This window comes from Medicago sativa, chromosome 1 (genome assembly GCF_051527215.1).
Source record: "Medicago sativa cultivar Bolivia chromosome 1, Bolivia_mono, whole genome shotgun sequence".
In the NCBI taxonomy this organism is placed as follows: Eukaryota; Viridiplantae; Streptophyta; class Magnoliopsida; order Fabales; family Fabaceae; genus Medicago; species Medicago sativa.
Window position 1 is genome coordinate 52,582,430 of NC_140749.1, and position 17,538 is coordinate 52,599,967.

Consider the following 17,538-nt stretch of genomic DNA (forward strand, 5'->3'; position numbering starts at 1 on the left):
GATCAATCGTTTTGAACTCTTTGTAATAGTTTAGGTCTAAGAAATTAGCCATTAGGGTGAGAGTTGTAAGGTTGATTAGTCGATAAAATGAGTTTGATTAGTCAGCGAACGTTCATCCAAGTACTTTCACTGCAAGATTCTTTCAATTAGGGTAAGAGTTGTGAGTTTGATGAATCGTTTTGAAGTTTTTGTAGTAGCTTAGGTCTAAGAAACTTGTCATTATGGTTAGAGTTGTGAGCCTGGTTAGTCGATAAATAGTTTGATTAGTCATTGAACATTCATCTAAGTACTTTGACTCTAAGATTCTTTCAGTTAGTGTAAGAATTTTGAGTTTGATTAGTCGTTAAGAAGTCTTTGTAAAAGTTTAGGTCAAAGAATCTTGTCATTAGGGTTAGAGTTGTAAGCTTGGTTAGTTGATAAACAGTTTGATTAGTCATTGAACGTTCATCCAAGTACTTTGACACCAAGATTCTTTCAGTTAGGGTAAGAATTTTGAGTTTCATTATTCGTTAAGAAGTCTTTGTAGTAGTTTAGGTCAAAGAATCTTGTCATTACGGTTAGAGTTGTCATTAGGGTGAGAGTTGTAAGCTTGGTTAGTCGATAAATAGTTTGATTAGTCATTAAACGTTCATCCAAGTACTTTGACTCCAAGATTCCTGCAGTTAGGGTAAGAGTTGTGAGTTTCATCAGTCGTTCTTAAATCTTAGAAGTAGTTTAGCTGAAAGAATCTTATCATTAGGGTTATAGTTGTCGTTGGGGTTAGAGTTATAAGCTTGGTTAGTCGATAACATGGATTTTGTTAGTCAATGAACGTTCATCCAAGTACTTTGACTTCGAGATTCTTTTAGTTAGGGTAAGAGTTGTGAGTTTCATCAGTTGTTCTGAAGTTTTGAAAGTAGTTTAGGTGAAGAATATTGTTATTAGGGTTAGAGTTTATTTAATTAATGTATTATTATGTTATTTTCATTTCAATGTGTTTAAAAAATAAAATGTAATTTGTTATCTATATTGAATTTATAAATTTGTTTTATAATAATAATGAAAAAAATAATTAAATACAGCCCACGTAGTGAATATCTTGATTAATCAGTTAAAATTTATCCAAGTGTTTTCCGTATAAGATTATTGTTGTTAGGGTAAGTTATGTGGGTTTGATTAGTCGTTGCGACCTCTTCATCTAACTATTAGCAGCCTTCCAAGAAGTTTAGGTCGAAGTATTGTCGTTTTGAAATCTTGGAAGTAGTTTAGTTCAAAGAGTCTTGTAATTAGGGTTATAGTTTTCATTAGGGTTGCAGTTGTAAGCTTGGTTAGTTGATAACAAGAATTTGATTAGTCATTGAACATTCATCCAAGTACTTTGACTTCAAGATTCTTTCAGTTAGGGTAAGAGTTGTGAATTTGATCAGTCGTTTTGAAATCTTGGAAGTAGTTTAGGTCGAAGAATCTTGTCATTAGGGTTATAGTTTTCATTAGGGTTGGAGTTGTAAGCTTGGTTAGTCTATAACAATATTTTGATTAATCATTGAACGTTCATCCAAATACTTTGACTCCAAGATTCTTCCAGTTAGGGTAAGAGTTGTGAGTTTGACTGGTCGTTATTTTATCTTGGAAGTAGTTTAGGTCGAAGAATCTTGTCATTAAGGTGATTGTTATAAGCTTGATTAGTCGGTGAAAAATTTGATTAGTCATTGAACATTCGTCTAAGTACTTTGACTACAAGATTCTTTTAGTTAGGGTAAGAGTTGTGAGTTTCACTAGTCATTATGACATCTTGGAAGTAGTTTAGGTCTAAGAATCTTGTCATTAGGGTGATACTGCCTAAATAGTTAAGGGACCGAAAATGCAATTTAGCCTATATTTTAAGATGAAAATCTTGAAGGGATAGATATGGAGTTAGAGTTAGACTTTATTTAATCTTCTTTTTTAAATTCATCATTTTTTTTAAATTTCACAATCTTGTTCCTTCTATTAGGGTTGGACTTTATTTCCTTATATTAGGGTTGGACTTTATTTGATCTTCCTTTTTAAAGTCATCATTTTTCTATTCACAATTTTATTCCTTCTTATTGGATTGGATTTTATTAGATCTTCCTTTTCAAATTCGTCATTTTTCTAAATATATGAGAGAATAATTCAATTGAATAATTTGAAAAGCTGACAATTATTAATGTAGAATATATTATAAAATTAATGAGGCCTATTTGAAAGTTTTGGATGAGTGATATGTATATTATGAGAGAATAATTCAATTGAATATTTTAAAAAGCTGATAATTATTAATGTAGAATATATTATAAAATTAGTGAGGCCTATTTGAAAGTTTTGGATGAGTGGTATGTATATTTAGAAAATTCAGTTGAGTGGTTTCAATAATTAAGAAGTGTGAAGTAATATAATATATTAGGTAGAGTCAATTTATATCACTCATATTGTGTCATGGATGTGGATGCTCTAAGATAATGAATTGAATTTTCGCTCAAAATAATTAAAAAACTCAATTCCATTTTAACCAATTTTTTTTGGTGGAATTATTTCACTTTCCCTCTTCTCCCAAAACATTCAAGTTTTATCTCCCTCCTTATTTTTTCCCTTCTCACGTTTTTGTCTCTAACATATCAAATTTATTTAATTTTTTAAAATTAAATTAAATTTAAAACAAAAGAGAAAACTCCAAAATATGATTTCAGCACTCTCACATGGCTCCAACATTCCCCCTTATAATTTTCATATTTTCGTTTTCCTCTTCCCAAAAATTTCAGAATTAATAATTTCGCTCTAACAAAGAGAATAGCATTTGAGCGCTCATTTTTGGCTTTTCACTTTTCATTTCCCTCTTAACTTTTCCCTCTCTTAGATTCACAAATTTTGTTTTACTTTATTCTCTTTTCACTTTAACACTATCTAAACCCTAAATCCATTCACCACCCCACCTTCAATTTCACCTCCAACGCCTCCTTCCCCCACCTTCTCATCTTCAATACTCAGTCCCAAGCTTCTCATCTTCAAAACTTCACAGTCTCTCGGAATCGCAAGCTTCACTGGATAGCTCTTTCATTCTCAGTTCCTGAATCGATCTTTCCTTCTCAGTCCCTGAATCGCTCTCTCAACCTGTCTCATCTTCTCAGTTGGAATTGCTATTTCCTTCTCATTTGGAATCGCAATCTCTTCTCAGTTGGAATCGGTCAGTTTCAGATTTCTTCTTTGTTAATTGAAATTTCTTCTCATTCTTTACTAATTTATGTGTTTAATTTGTAGATTCTTCTGAATTTGAAGCTGAATTTCTCCCAAAATCTGAAGCTGAATTTGAACCCTAATTTACTGTTCTCATGCCCTCACAGCACAGATCTTCACTGAATCTCACTCCCAAAATCGAATCTTCTTCCTTCTCCCAAAATCCTTTATCAAATCTTCAGTGAATCTCAAACTCACGGTAACCTCTCTCTCAATCTCAGAATTTATTTATTATTTATTTTATTTTTAATAGTTTTTTTTTTATAGTTTTTCTCTTTAGTGAAGTTGATGTTGGTGATACTTGTATTTCTGATGTTGTTTTAATTTATATATTAACTGTTATTTTCATCATGACCTTACTTGAAGTGACACTTGGATTTTGGGTTCGAATTTTGCTGTTATGTGATATGGTGTTGATACAATTTAGAGCAGGGTGCTGTACATGATCTAGGCAATTTAATTTGAAGAAATCGTCAAATTTGTATTTGGTCTCACATATCTTATTTTTGAAAGAAGCCTACTCTTTATAAAGTTGTTTGCAGTTATTATTGGCAAGCCTAGCAAGTGATAAATTAAATATTTTAGTATGGTGTGCATCTAATGATTATAGTTGGTTGATTTTGTTTGTAAACACATGTATTGGTATTCATCTTATTTGTGTATCTACAACATAGTTTATGTAAAAGTACAAAATTTATACTTGCTTATCCGTGATTTTGACTGAATCACTGTGTGTTTTTACAAAAGTTACACTTTAGAGTTTCAAAAAATAATGGTGTCACCTGAGATGACTCACTCTAAAATTATAGTTTAGCATAATTGACAGGGAGCCTCACACTCACATTAGGGCCACTGAACTAGGATGTTAGTTTTTGCTTACTCTTGTTTACATGCTCTGTTGCTGTGCTATTTTACATGCTCAGTTGCTGTGCTATTTTAGATGTATCTTTGCTTATGATTTCCTTTATGAATATGGTTTAAATGTGGCTTGTAGATTTGATTTGGTTACGAGCATATTTGAAGTAAAATGACCTATGTTTGAATTTCATCCACTCAAACCAAATGTTATATGGAGTTGCTTTGCTTCTATCAAAACCACCTTTCAACCCTTAAAAATTGTTTGAAAAAAATAATGTAACTGTACTTGTAAACATTTTAATGACCCTTTTTTAATGATTTAGTGCAAAATAGACTATAGCTGAAACATATGTTATATTATCTGCTCAACTACTTCTCAGGCACAACTAGTAAGACCATGCTAACTAGATAGAATTCGGGACATAAAGTAGCAAGGAACAGAGCATGACATAAAGAGTTATGTTCATTATTTTAGTATCATGATTTTCAAGTTGCTTTCCACAAGAACCAGAACCATAATTGTGGCTACAACTTGATGCTTTTCAAGATCTCAACAACTACATCAAATCCACCATTGCATTTGCATCAACTATATCTAACTACAATTCTAGATATCAAATATTGTTGTACGACCGCAATTGTAGTTTAAAAACCTAGTTTATATAACAAGATGTGGATAAGGTAAACAAAGTGATACATTGTCATTCCAATTTTAATCAAATATGTTTTTTTATATGTACATATAGATGGCAGGAAATGATACTCCGACGGGTGTAGGAAGAGGTACTAGTAGAGGTATCAGTAGAGGTAGGAGAGTTAGGGGTACTACACTTTCATCTGTGAGAGGTATGGCTGCCACTACTCCATCACACTCCATTGTTGGGCAAGCATCAAATCCTTCCACATCTCATACAACAACAAATACACAACTTCCCCACTCTACTCCTAGCCCACCTATTTCTCAAACACCATCAACTAATGCATCTGATGTTGATCCACATGTATCATCAAATGATATGGATTCATCTCCAAACATTGAGGACCCTCTTGATGACCGTATTTGGATTCGTCCAGGACCAGAGAACACGTAAGCTTTTATTACCTCTTGTCCTTTAATTTTAAAATATATCATACTCGTATCTTATAATTTCTTCAATATTGTTTTTATAGGTTTAACCCTGCTATTGCGCCTACACGTGCGATAATAAAAATTATCCAGCGAAAGTTTACTGGATGTTGGACAAAGTATGGAGAACTAAAGGCTGAAGAAAAAAAAACCGGGATGGTAGTTGGATTCCTATTGAAATGTGTACGAAATTGGATGAAAAATGGAGTGAGAATGAATGGAAAAGGAAGGCATAAATTAACAGCGAAAGCAGAAAATCTTCTGATGCTCCACTCCACACTGGAGGGTCGATTCCAACATTTTAGATTTCTAAGAGAATAGCAAGTAATTGAATTTAAGTTTAATTGTTTGACATATAAAACTATTATGTTAATGATTGAGTACAGAATATGAATCATTGTTCGTTACTGCTTTGGCTTCGAATACCTGAGTGAATAATTTTTCTGAAGCAAAGTTGTAAACTGCTATCATGTTAGTTTCAAGCAAAATAAGAGGCAGAGCTCAACTACGTTCTGCTGTTATAAAATCATAAAGAGTGTCATTTTTAAGACATTCTACATGAAACTATTGTCACTTTATGTGATTTAAGTCCTTTCATTTACTATATTTTTTACTGACAGTGTGTATCTTTTCATTTTTGTTTCATACTTATTTAATTTGAGCAACCAAAACCTTTCACTTCTTTCATTATTTAAGAATTGATACTTTATTTCAAAAAAAAAAAAGAATTGATACTTAAAGTATTCATTTTTATGCAAAAAATTGAGTCGCTTGAAATCAAATTGTACACTGACTCATATTACAAAGGCAAACTAGAGTTATATCATTGTTTAGGCTTCTTAAGCATTTTAATTTCAATTAACATTGATTGATCCGTTTTGTTTTTCAGAAAACATCTCCAGATGATAAACGGTAGGAAACAAAATCGTTCTGATTATTGGATAGTTTGTGCGATTGATTTATAACAAAATTTCGGATCGTCGAAAATCGAGTTCGTATTTCGTCCTTAGTCTGGTTAGGTTACGGTTAAATTAATTACATTGAAGAGAAAATTTTAATTGGACACAACTACAAATCAAAAAAATTGGACACATACAAAAATTAAATCTGTGTCAATATAAATTTTATTTAGGCTTGTGTCAATTAAATAATAAAATGGTAGGCTTGTGTTAACCCATATAAAATGAATTAAATCATTGATTAATTGTCTATTATTCAAAACTGGTAACAACAATTAAATAAAATTAAAATCCTTGAGATTTATAAGTGCATGCTTGATAGGTGATATTCAATTGTGTAATAAGTCATGGGCCGCTGGTTCAAATCTTGGTTAGTCCAATTTTATTTTATTTTTGCCAATTTTTATTACTCATCTTCTTCGCCCGCGAGTTTAAAACGGGTTGTTCGACCCATGTTCTGACCCGACCGGATCTCGCTCAACACACAGTGAAATTCAACGATTTTTATGTAGTTTTAATCGGATTTATCGGATTTGAATGACAAAGAGAAAGCACATACATATTTTAAAATTCCACAAGCCAATCACAGTTAATTTTTTTAAGGTTCTTACAAAAACAAATATGGTTAAAATCTTCTGTGAAAAAAATTCCAACCATCTACTCTCTCCATTTGGTTTAGAAGATTTTAAATACTCGTAAAATAATTTTAATTGTAGAACCATGAACCAAAGGATTCTAATTTTTGTTAAGTCTATAATCCTTAATTTTTGTAGCTGTAATGGATTTTGTCTTTTTGATAAGTGATGTTAGTATTTTACTACTTTCAGAACACATTTAGAACGTTAATGTTCAGTTTTACTCTGTAACCATCGGCCTCTCATCCGCTTCCACGACTCTCGTCCGCCGCGCGCCGCCGTTCTGCAACCACCAGCCTTCCTTTCACCACTGTTCTGTCTTAAATTTTCGCCCAGAGAAAAAACATGGAGGAAACAACTTTGATTTTCTGGATTTTTATTCCTCTACTTTTGATTTTGAGGAAGCAACAACTTTTTCTAATATAGCAATTTTGAGGAAGCAACAACTTTTTCTAATATAGCAAATTAGTTTAGTTTAATTGGAATTGGAATTATAGTGCTTAAATTAACGGTATTGTTGGTGGTTATTGGGGAAGAAATGTAGTAACTGAGAGAGAGAGAGCAGGGGAAGAAATGTAGTAATTGAGAGAGAGCAGGGGAAGAAATTACTACTCTCCATATTTCAATTTTAGGGGGTATACAAGTAATTGCTAATAAGTGTTGGTTTTTTAGGGGGTGTGAGCAGCAGAAACAATAAATGGAATAGGTTATAATATAATATGTTTCATTAAAATATTCCAGCAGGTAAAAAAGCACTTTTTTACCGCCAGCTGTCCATAATTTCTTCCCTTGTGCATGTGCACAACTCTTTTGCTTGTGCAGGCTAAATGCCACCCTATACCATCTTTTCTCTTATTTCACAATCTTCATCTAAATAAGGAAGGAATCTAATTTCTAATTCTGGTAACAAATTCATTCATCCATTCATCCGTGACTATGCTATGCACAATTGCACATGGATGGACCACTGCCAAACCCAAAAGCACCAAGGACATTTGTTCACGGTCTCGTTTTTTTGCCATTGTACCAAATTGTTCACAGGTCTGTTTTATTTTTTATGTGTCAAAATTGAATATAAAGTTAGAATTGAGATGAGTTGATTGAATTAGTAGAGGGTTCACTCATATCTCATAATATGGTCTAAACATGGATTCACTACACGTTGTAAAACTACAACACAACCTCTGGATACCAATCACAATATTTTGAAGATAATATCTTTCAGCCACTTCTTCTCTATATTTAGGAGCTTAATGACCCTTTCACTATCACTTTCTACAATCACCTTTCATAAACTACAATCCTTCGCAAGCACCAACGTCTGCCGCCGTCAACTACCGCACCGGAATGCTGTTGTCGTCGTGTAAGTCTTTCTTCCAGAAAATTGTGTAGTTTATGCTTCAAATTAATTTTTTTTTAAATATTTGATTTGATGTAACCAGCAAGGATTATGAAATGAGGAAGAAGAGAAAACAATGTATAATAAACAGTCTACATTCAAAGGTGAGGAAAACAGTTCTCAAAAATGATCCTTCAACTGTGGAAAGATTCGAAGGATTACTTTAATCTCCGGGCAAGGTAAAAAAACAATTTCCTTAGCTTACTAGATATATTTTCTAAAATGATACATAAGCATAAAAAGATATTAAAAACTCAAATTTATATTAAATATATTTGATTTTTTTTTAATGCTTGTGGACTCTTTTTAATATAAATCAATTAGGTTACTTGTGGACTCTTTTTATTAAGCATATTTGTGTATTAATTTCTTCCTCTTTGTTCAGGAACATTAGACCCAAGATGACAGTTCGGGTATTTTGTGGAGTACGTAATATAATTTTATCCATATATTGAGTAAATTAATGTTTATTTAATTTTGATTTTTTGTAAAGTTGTAGATCATCATATTGTATTGATTTTTCATTCATTTAAACTTTTGTAATTATTTATTTATAGGATAACACTTGGTCAATGCTTCTCTTTCTTGGGGATGAAGCTAACGTCAGCATCTTTTGGATCTGCTGTGATGAACTCCGTTCCTTCTATGACCTTTATACTTGCATTAATTTTTCGGTAAGGCAATTATTCTAATTCAAATGATCATATTATTTAGTTAAATAATAACTAGTTATGCATATTGCTCACGAACTTAGTATGCCGTAATAATAGAAATAAGCACGTATATCATTTATATACATTGAGAAATTAAGAGAATCCGACTAAAAGTGTTTTAGATACTTGAGATTTTATTAAGTGATTTAAATTCATTTATATACATTTTATTTTTGAGCAGATTGGAACGTATGAAGATAAAGGAGATTGGAAGTCAAGTGAAAGCGATTGGAACTATAGCCAGCCTTGGAGGAGCACTATTAATGATACTCTACAAAGTTCCTATTCTTCAAGCTGCTAAGTCATCAGCACATACTATGCACCCTGAAAATGTGAATGACCCTAGTGGTTCACATTGGCTCGTTTGTGCATCCTTATTTATTAATTTTGTTAAGTCTGCAACAACTTAATCTAATTTTTTTCCTCCAATTTGCTATATTAGGTTAGCAGTAATTTAACCTAACAAATTCCATCTAAAAAAATGCATCGCACCAATTTCATTCATATCCTTTTGCCTTTTTTTTTGTCAATATTTTGTACACTTATTTAATACTAAAAAAATGCATCGCACCAATTTTATTCCTATCCTGTTGCCTTTTTTTGACAATATTTTGTACACTTATTTAATACGTTTACAAACAGAATACCCTAAATTTTCATGCAAACTCGGCTACCCTAATCCTTATTTATTAATTTTATTAGGTATGCAGCAACTTAACCTAATAATTTCCCTCTAAAATGCTGCATTAGGTTAGCAGCAATTTAACCTAACAAATTCCATATAAAATGTAGCAATTCCTAATATTTCTCCTAACTTTTCATTCCTGTCATGTTGTGTCATCGTTTGTATATATCTATTGTTTTTGTTGACTTTTTTTTTGACAAGTTGTTGTACACTTATTTAATACGTTTACAAACAGAATTGTATATATTTATTGTTTCTGTAGACTTTTTTTTTTTGACAAGTTGTTGTACACTTATTTAGTATGTTTACAAACAGAATAGAAGCCATGCATCTTATATTCATCCATCTATCTATAACAACCCTTTTATCCATTCATCCAAATACCAATGGCTTTCAAAAATGTTCCAACGTTTATGAAGTTGTATGTTTCCTATCTTCTTTCAATCTTGTACTTTGTATCATTGTGTGTAGCAAATAATGTTCCACCTGAAACCATTTGCAAGGGTACAATAAACCCTGCTTATTGTAAAACCGTTCTTGGTAATCAAAATGGAAACATATATGACTATGGTCGCATTTCTATTCGAAAGTCCTTATCCCAATCCCGTAAGTTTGTGAACTTATTGGACTCATATCTTCAAGGTAGTTTGTTGTTGTCTCAATCCACAATTCGCGCTCTTGAAGATTGTAAATACCTTGCTAATCTAAGTTTTGAATACTTATCAAACACTTATGGCACGACAAATCGATCTAGTAACGTTCTTCTAGCTTCTCAAGCCGAAGATTTTGAGACTTTCCTCAGCGCCATTTTTACTAACCAACAAACATGTTTGGATGGTCTAAACACAACAGCTTCTGATCAAAGAGTGAAAAATGGCTTGTCATTATCTCGCTTCGATGACATAAAACAATTTCTTTAGCTTACTAGATAGATATATTTTCTAAAATGATACATAAGCATAAAAAGATATTGAAAACTGAAATTTATATTAAATATATTTGATTTTTTTTAATCCGTTTTACTTATATTTTATTCTCATAAGGAGTATTAGTATAATTCCTTAAAAAAATATCATTATGATAACATCTATTTAATTATACTTTTTAGTAAAAAAATTAACTTTTCAATAATCTCATGAATATGCCTAATTTGTCAAATATTAGATTTAAATTTGGCAAATTGGTCCCTATTTTGATAAATATAAGAAATATTTTTTATCATATTTGTGCAGATTGGAAGGCATGAAAATTAAGGAGATAGGATGACTGCTTTTGTCACTGACACTCTTCTAAATTTATTGCAAACTAAATAATCAATTTAGTCTCTAAAATCAAACACATTAAACTCTATGCTACATGACATTAACCGAACTTTCAACATAATATATAAAATTGAAAATCTTTGATCGCATCAACATAAGTCTTTTTGGATCGGTACATTTCTACATTAAATATTTTTTCCGGAAAAGATTAATGTGATCAATGCTTTTCAATTTCAAGAATTATTTTGAAGTTTCTTTAATTTAAGAGATAGCATTATACAAGGACTACAATTTTAAAGACTAAATTGATAATTATGCACACTTCTCATTCTCATAACTTGTAATTTCTTTTCTAAAGTTTCATTCATTAAAATCAAACATTTTTTGGTTAAGAATGTCAAACTCATATTTTCCACTTTGATTTGTTTTATGTACATCAGCATTGTTGGAGGAGTGGTGGTGGTCAATGCTTCTCTTTCTTGGGGATGAAGCTAACGTCAGCATCTTTTGGATCTGCTGTGATGAGCTCCGTTCCTTCTATGACCTTTATACTTGCATTAATTTTTCGGTAAGGCAATTATTCTAATTCAAATGATCATATTATTTAATTAAATAATAACTAGTTATGCATATTGCTCACGAACTTAGTATACCGTAATAATAGAAACAAGCACGAATATATATCATTTTCTTATGACAAATTGAGAGAATCCGACTAAAAGTGTTTTAGATACTTGAGAATTTAATAAGTGATTTAAATTCATTTATATACATTTTATTTTTGAGCAGATTGGAACGTATGAAGATAAAGGAGATTGGAAGTCAAGTGAAAGCGATTGGAACTATAGTCAGCCTTGAAGGAGCACTATTAATGATACTCTACAAAGGTCCTTTTCTTCAAGCTGCTAAGTCATCAGCACATACTATGTACCCTGAAAATGTGAATGACCCTAGTGGTTCACATTGGCTCGTTGGAGCATTGTATCCTTATTATAAGAAATTGTTTTGAGAATTTCTTATTACTTTGAAACATGTCATGAACTTGATAGTGTCTTCTAAATGAAATTAATGTACCATTTTGAAAACCGAGTGAAAATGAAATGCATATGTATTGTTACTTGAAATTGTGTACTTATTAATGAACTTAAGAATGACTACGAGCATTTGGAAAATCGATTTAGGAGAATTTGAGTAGTTGAGCCAAGGTAGGAGGAACTTAGACTGAACAAATAGTGCATTAGATGCGCAGGTAATAGTTGAGACTTTTCTGCATACATTTTACTATCCTAGTTGATATCCATATGCTGGAGCGTTAATGTTGGTTGCGAGATCTTTGTGCACATGATTAATAGTAATTCTCCCATGTAAAAAGACCTTCCTCAATAAAATTAAGTCCTATCAAGAATTAATTGATCAATCAAGTTGCATGTAGAGATTTAAATATAAGTTTTTTTTTAAACAAAATTTAATTATAAGTATAGACATATAGTTTTGCATATTATATACTTTGATGTTGACAAGAAACCAAAGTTGATAGAAAGGGAAGCATTTATAACACGACTCTTCTACATGTGGTGTATTAAACTTTTTTTTTTGTTGAGCAAATTAAACTATTAATTATGAAAACTAGAAATATATTTTTGCAAACAACTGAATTGAAACTTAACTTCAATAAAGAATATGAAATATAACACAATAACTTGTGTTGCATACTGGAAAGAAACAATTATGTGTCCAGCCAAAAGCATTTCAATCTATCAAAAATATAACTGTAATCAGAATTTGAAGGATATCTCTGAAACCAATTTACTATAAGCATACGCACTAGAAAATTATGAGGAAATCGTATCATAAGTTTGCGACGGGCACACTCCTCTCTAAATTCTAGTGCTAAATTATATTATGTTGTTCCTTCAAAAAAAAATTATTATGTTGAGTGACTATTCTTTACGTATTTCGTGGCAAATCTGCCACTTAAATGTAGATTTATATTGTGAGCACCTCTGATTGTATATCAAGTGTTCAACCTTAAACAATTTTCTGTGTAATTTTGTTTAGCTAGAAGTCTCTTGCAGTTGTGCTTGAGCAGGGAAGTCTCTTGATTGTGTTCTTGAGCAAAGGAAGTCTCTTGCTTGTGGGCTTGAGCAATTGTAATCAGATATTACTCTTAGTGAAATCTCCTTGGAAGTGCAAGGGGGACTGGACTACTTCCGGTTTGTGGAAGGAACCAGTATAATTGCTTTGTGTCGTTCTTCTCTCTCTCTGTTTTATTCCGCTGCATTTAGATTCTGATAACCACTTCAGAAGCTGTTTCACTTAGCTTCTGACCAGTGTGTTCAGTTTTTAGGAGAAACGAAGAATTTTCCAAAACACAATTCAACCCCCCCCCCCCCCCCCCCCCCTCTCGTGTTTTTCTCACCTTCAGTGTTTAATCTGATGGTTCAAAAAAGCTAGTCTACAGTGGAACATATTGAGCAGGTACACACTATATACCAAGCAACAATCAACACATATGACATGTGGCACATTATTATTGGATGTAGGGTAACTTCACCGAAGAAGTCATTTGCCTGACTTCTTCATAGAATTTTCCACTTTTATAAGGGTAGTTTAGTAACTTAACACTATGAAATTCCATATATATCGACCAACAAAAAGAAACATCATAATTCATTCATTCTTGTCATACTATCAAAGTACACAATAGCAAGGAAAAACCGTTTCTTCCTCTCATGAACATATCATCAATCACTCTATCCATTTTTTTTTTTTAAATGTGTCATTTATGGATATGTAAATGTTACTTCTAAAGAAAGTTATTCAAGGTTATTTATTTGAAATTTTAAGTTAAAATCTAAGAGTAATATCCCATTTGAGATGAAAAAGTTTTTTTAAAATTCTTAATACTCAAATTGGGACGTTACATTTGGTATCAGAGCAGGTCGTTTCATTTTTGGCCTGTGAGTCAAGTTTAGGTGTGATCCGGTTAAAGTGTCAGATTGTCATTCTATGATGTAATATCATTTTCACTTTTCTTGTATGACTTAGTGAGAATGGCCATTCATGAAGTTGTACTAGGAAAGGGGAATGGTACTATGTGATAGAATCATTTTATTTCAAAGATTTTATTAGCATAAATTGCTTAGTACCCCTTAACCACCTAAGTCCGAGTGTACAATCGGCAGTCGTTAAGGTTCGAGAGCTAAAATTGAGTTTTATGCTAAAGAGGTTTCCAAAAAATCTTATTTTCATTTGATTTCTTTGAAAATGAGTTTTCCAAATTATTTTGTAAAATTTTGTAAAGAAAGAATGACGACAATATTAGGTTTTGAATTAAGATGAACTGATTCTAAAGTGAAATTTAAATAGATTTTTCTGTGACTTAAATGTTTGGTGCAGGTCAGTTCTTGCATGAATATTATAGTCTATGTATGTAGGTCATGATGCATGCATATTAGTTCTAAGAAGTTGATGTTGGTGCATGTTGAAAGTCATAATTTTTGGGTAAAATCTGCAATCCTGTATTTGGATACCATGTTACTGTTTTGTTCATAACTTTCAATATATACATGATAATTGAGTAATTCTGATTTTGTTGGAAAGTAGACTTAATTGCCTTCATTTTGCACTAAACTTTCGTGGTGATTGACTAAAGATTGACGGTTTAAATTGTGTTACAAAATGAGACAAAAGTTTCCGTCATATTTTAGATTGGTGTGTTAGACTAACAAACTGAATTGATTGGATATTTATCGTGACAAATGAGACTTATATTTATAATCTACACATCCTAAGCTTTCCAAAGAGTGTTTGTTTACTCAAATCCGGCACCGTTTGATATTTTAATTAAATTGTCAAATTTGAGGTCTGATTATTGAAAATATGATTTTGGGACTGTTTGTGTAAAACCGCATACACACAAGTTGTTTGAAGGGTTTTTACTGTCATAGCATTACGTTATGATAATAATTAATAACCTAAGCCCCTAAGTTAGTGATGGGTAAATTAAGGTATGGGTGTTTGTTTACTCATGGAATTGTTAGTATTTTAAAATAGTCATGTCTTTGTGAGAGATTGAAAATGAAATAAAATTATAATTGATACGATGTATGATTATTTATGGATTATTTCTTGTAAATATGTGGTAGCAAATATGTTGAAAGAAGTTATCTCCCTTTTAAACAACATATGATAACTGATATTTTAACATACTTGTAGCGTTTCAATTCAAAATTAGGGTGCCATAAATGATAAAATCAGCCATCTCCGTAACTTTATTCGTGCATGTTGACTATTAGAACACAAGAACATATGAAAATAACATCATTCTCAATCTCAAGACCTAATTACTAAATAAACGTTGTTTTCTATCAAACCAAGTAAGTAAATTGGACAATGATCAATTATTAGGAGATCTTGTAGATTGAATCAAACGTCTATCTTTATCTTGGTTCATTTGCAAGGATTAATTGTAGCAATAAAAGCCAAGTCTTTTCGGATTCCTGGTCAATAATTTCAATTGCTTGTTTTTAATATAAATCTAACTATTAATTTTTTTTTAATAGGTTTCGAGTACCCTGTTGTCCAAAAAGTTTTGCTTATAAAAAAAAAAAAAAAAACATGGATGTCTTATAAAAAGTATGTACTGAAGTTCTAATTGAGAAATACAGTATGGTCTATCATTCATACATTTGTCGCAATGTACCCTGCATGACTTTATTTAATTGCGCATGCTAGCCTTGGCCTTTTGGGCCTACTCACGTGTTTAGGTATTACTTCACTATCATCAATTGCATGAATAGAAAACAGGTTAAAGCAATTAGGTATGGAAGAAAGTACACCTCTAATAGAAATATTTAGACTTTTGAAATATCATCACATTCACATGGCTTCTTTCCATACTCCTAACATATATATAATAATACTTATTGAATGAAGTTAATAATTTCAACTTTCAAGTGATAGACAATGGCATGTGAAAACTGAAATGGTGATGAAAGAAAGAGTTTTTTTTTTTTTTTAATCAGCAAATATTATTAAACGACATCCCTACAAGACGCAAGGTATGGACGAACAAGATACAAATGGTGCCGCATATAGATGGTACACCATAACCACCTAACAAAGCCCATGAAGATAACCAAACAAAACACATCACCACCTAAGACGGACACCTTAACAGAAACAAACACTATAAACACAGTCCACAATCACCCATCGTCACTACTCACCCCCAACGAACACCCCTAAAATAAAACTCCAAGACTTCAACACCTAAGTCGAGCCACAAGCGAAAAGCTCCTAACCAAATGAACATGAAAGAAAGAGTGTATGATGATTTATCATTATTGCTTTGTTTGCACAACATGATAAGAAGATGGAGAATAGTACTATACCATCTTTTCTCTTATTTCACAATCTTCATCTAAATAAGGAAGGAATCTAATTTCTAATTCTGGTAACAAATTCATTCATTCATTCATCCGTGACTATGCTATGCACAATTGCACATGGATGGACCACTGCCAAACCCAAAAGCACCAAGGACATTTGTTCACGGTCTCGTTTTTTTGCCATTGTACCAAATTGTTCACAGGTCTGTTTTATTTTTTATGTGTCAAAATTGAATATAAAGTTAGAATTGAGATGAGTTGATTGAATTAGTAGAGGGTTCACTCATATCTCATAATATGGTCTAAACATGGATTCACTACACGTTGTAAAACTACAACACAACCTCTGGATACCAATCACAATATTTTGAAGATAATATCTTTCAGCCACTTCTTCTCTATATTTAGGAGCTTAATGACCCTTTCACTATCACTTTCTACAATCACCTTTCATAAACTACAATCCTTCGCAAGCACCAACGTCTGCCGCCGTCAACTACCGCACCGGAATGCTGTTGTCGTCGTGTAAGTCTTTCTTCCAGAAAATTGTGTAGTTTATGCTTCAAATTAATTTTTTTTAAAATATTTGATTTGATGTAACCAGCAAGGATTATGAAATGAGGAAGAAGAGAAAACAATGTATAATAAACAGTCTACATTCAAAGGTGAGGAAAACAGTTCTCAAAAATGATCCTTCAACTGTGGAAAGATTCGAAGGATTACTTTAATCTCCGGGCAAGGTAAAAAAACAATTTCTTTAGCTTACTAGATATATTTTCTAAAATGATACATAAGCATAAAAAGATATTAAAAACTCAAATTTATATTAAATATATTTGATTTTTTTTTTAATGCTTGTGGACTCTTTTTAATATAAATCAATTAGGTTACTTGTGGACTCTTTTTATTAAGCATATTTGTGTATTAATTTCTTCCTCTTTGTTCAGGAACATTAGACCCAAGATGACAGTTCGGGTATTTTGTGGAGTACGTAATATAATTTTATCCATATATTGAGTAAATTAATGTTTATTTAATTTTGATTTTTTGTAAAGTTGTAGATCATCATATTGTATTGATTTTTCATTCATTTAAACTTTTGTAATTATTTATTTATAGGATAACACTTGGTCAATGCTTCTCTTTCTTGGGGATGAAGCTAACGTCAGCATCTTTTGGATCTGCTGTGATGAACTCCGTTCCTTCTATGACCTTTATACTTGCATTAATTTTTCGGTAAGGCAATTATTCTAATTCAAATGATCATATTATTTAAT

At 31.6% G+C, this 17,538-nt stretch overlaps 3 protein-coding genes and 1 pseudogene across 7 annotated transcripts in view; all 4 read left to right on the forward strand.

Annotated features, from left to right (window-relative positions):
- Positions 1-2,735: 2,735 nt before the first annotated feature.
- LOC146955277 (uncharacterized) lies at positions 2,736-5,812 on the forward strand. 4 transcript variants are annotated; one of them, XM_085720915.1, is made up of 4 exons: positions 2,736-3,181; positions 3,256-3,430; positions 4,836-5,176; positions 5,260-5,812. In XM_085720915.1, the coding sequence occupies exons 3-4, from the start codon at positions 4,836-4,838 to the stop codon at positions 5,534-5,536; spliced, it is 618 nt and encodes a 205-aa protein (XP_085577041.1). In that variant the 5' UTR covers positions 2,736-3,181; positions 3,256-3,430; the 3' UTR covers positions 5,537-5,812. The 4 variants fall into 4 exon arrangements, 3 of the variants coding, with proteins under 3 accessions (XP_085577041.1, XP_085577045.1, XP_085577048.1); XR_015016557.1 differs by having other exon boundaries at positions 2,798-3,181; positions 4,836-4,935; XM_085720919.1 differs by having other exon boundaries at positions 2,798-3,181; positions 4,470-5,176.
- Positions 5,813-7,833: 2,021 nt separating this feature from the next.
- LOC146955278 (uncharacterized) lies at positions 7,834-11,992 on the forward strand. Its single transcript, XM_085720938.1, has 6 exons — positions 7,834-8,172; positions 8,252-8,387; positions 8,594-8,633; positions 8,766-8,882; positions 9,103-11,436; positions 11,658-11,992. The coding sequence occupies exons 2-5, from the start codon at positions 8,335-8,337 to the stop codon at positions 9,220-9,222; spliced, it is 330 nt and encodes a 109-aa protein (XP_085577064.1). The 5' UTR covers positions 7,834-8,172; positions 8,252-8,334; the 3' UTR covers positions 9,223-11,436; positions 11,658-11,992.
- LOC146955279 (putative pectinesterase/pectinesterase inhibitor 20) lies at positions 9,993-11,877 on the forward strand. The gene is made up of 2 exons (XM_085748120.1): positions 9,993-10,486; positions 11,658-11,877. The coding sequence occupies exons 1-2, from the start codon at positions 9,993-9,995 to the stop codon at positions 11,875-11,877; spliced, it is 714 nt and encodes a 237-aa protein (XP_085604246.1).
- Positions 11,993-16,093: 4,101 nt separating the features above from the next.
- Positions 16,094-17,538, forward strand: part of LOC146955280 (WAT1-related protein At4g08290-like) — a 33,199-nt pseudogene continuing 31,754 nt past the window's right edge. Inside the window, exons 1-4 of the transcript XR_015016562.1 lie at positions 16,094-16,786; positions 16,866-17,001; positions 17,209-17,246; positions 17,356-17,497. The product of XR_015016562.1 is annotated as a WAT1-related protein At4g08290-like (transcript). The remainder of the gene's footprint in view (positions 16,787-16,865; positions 17,002-17,208; positions 17,247-17,355; positions 17,498-17,538) is intronic.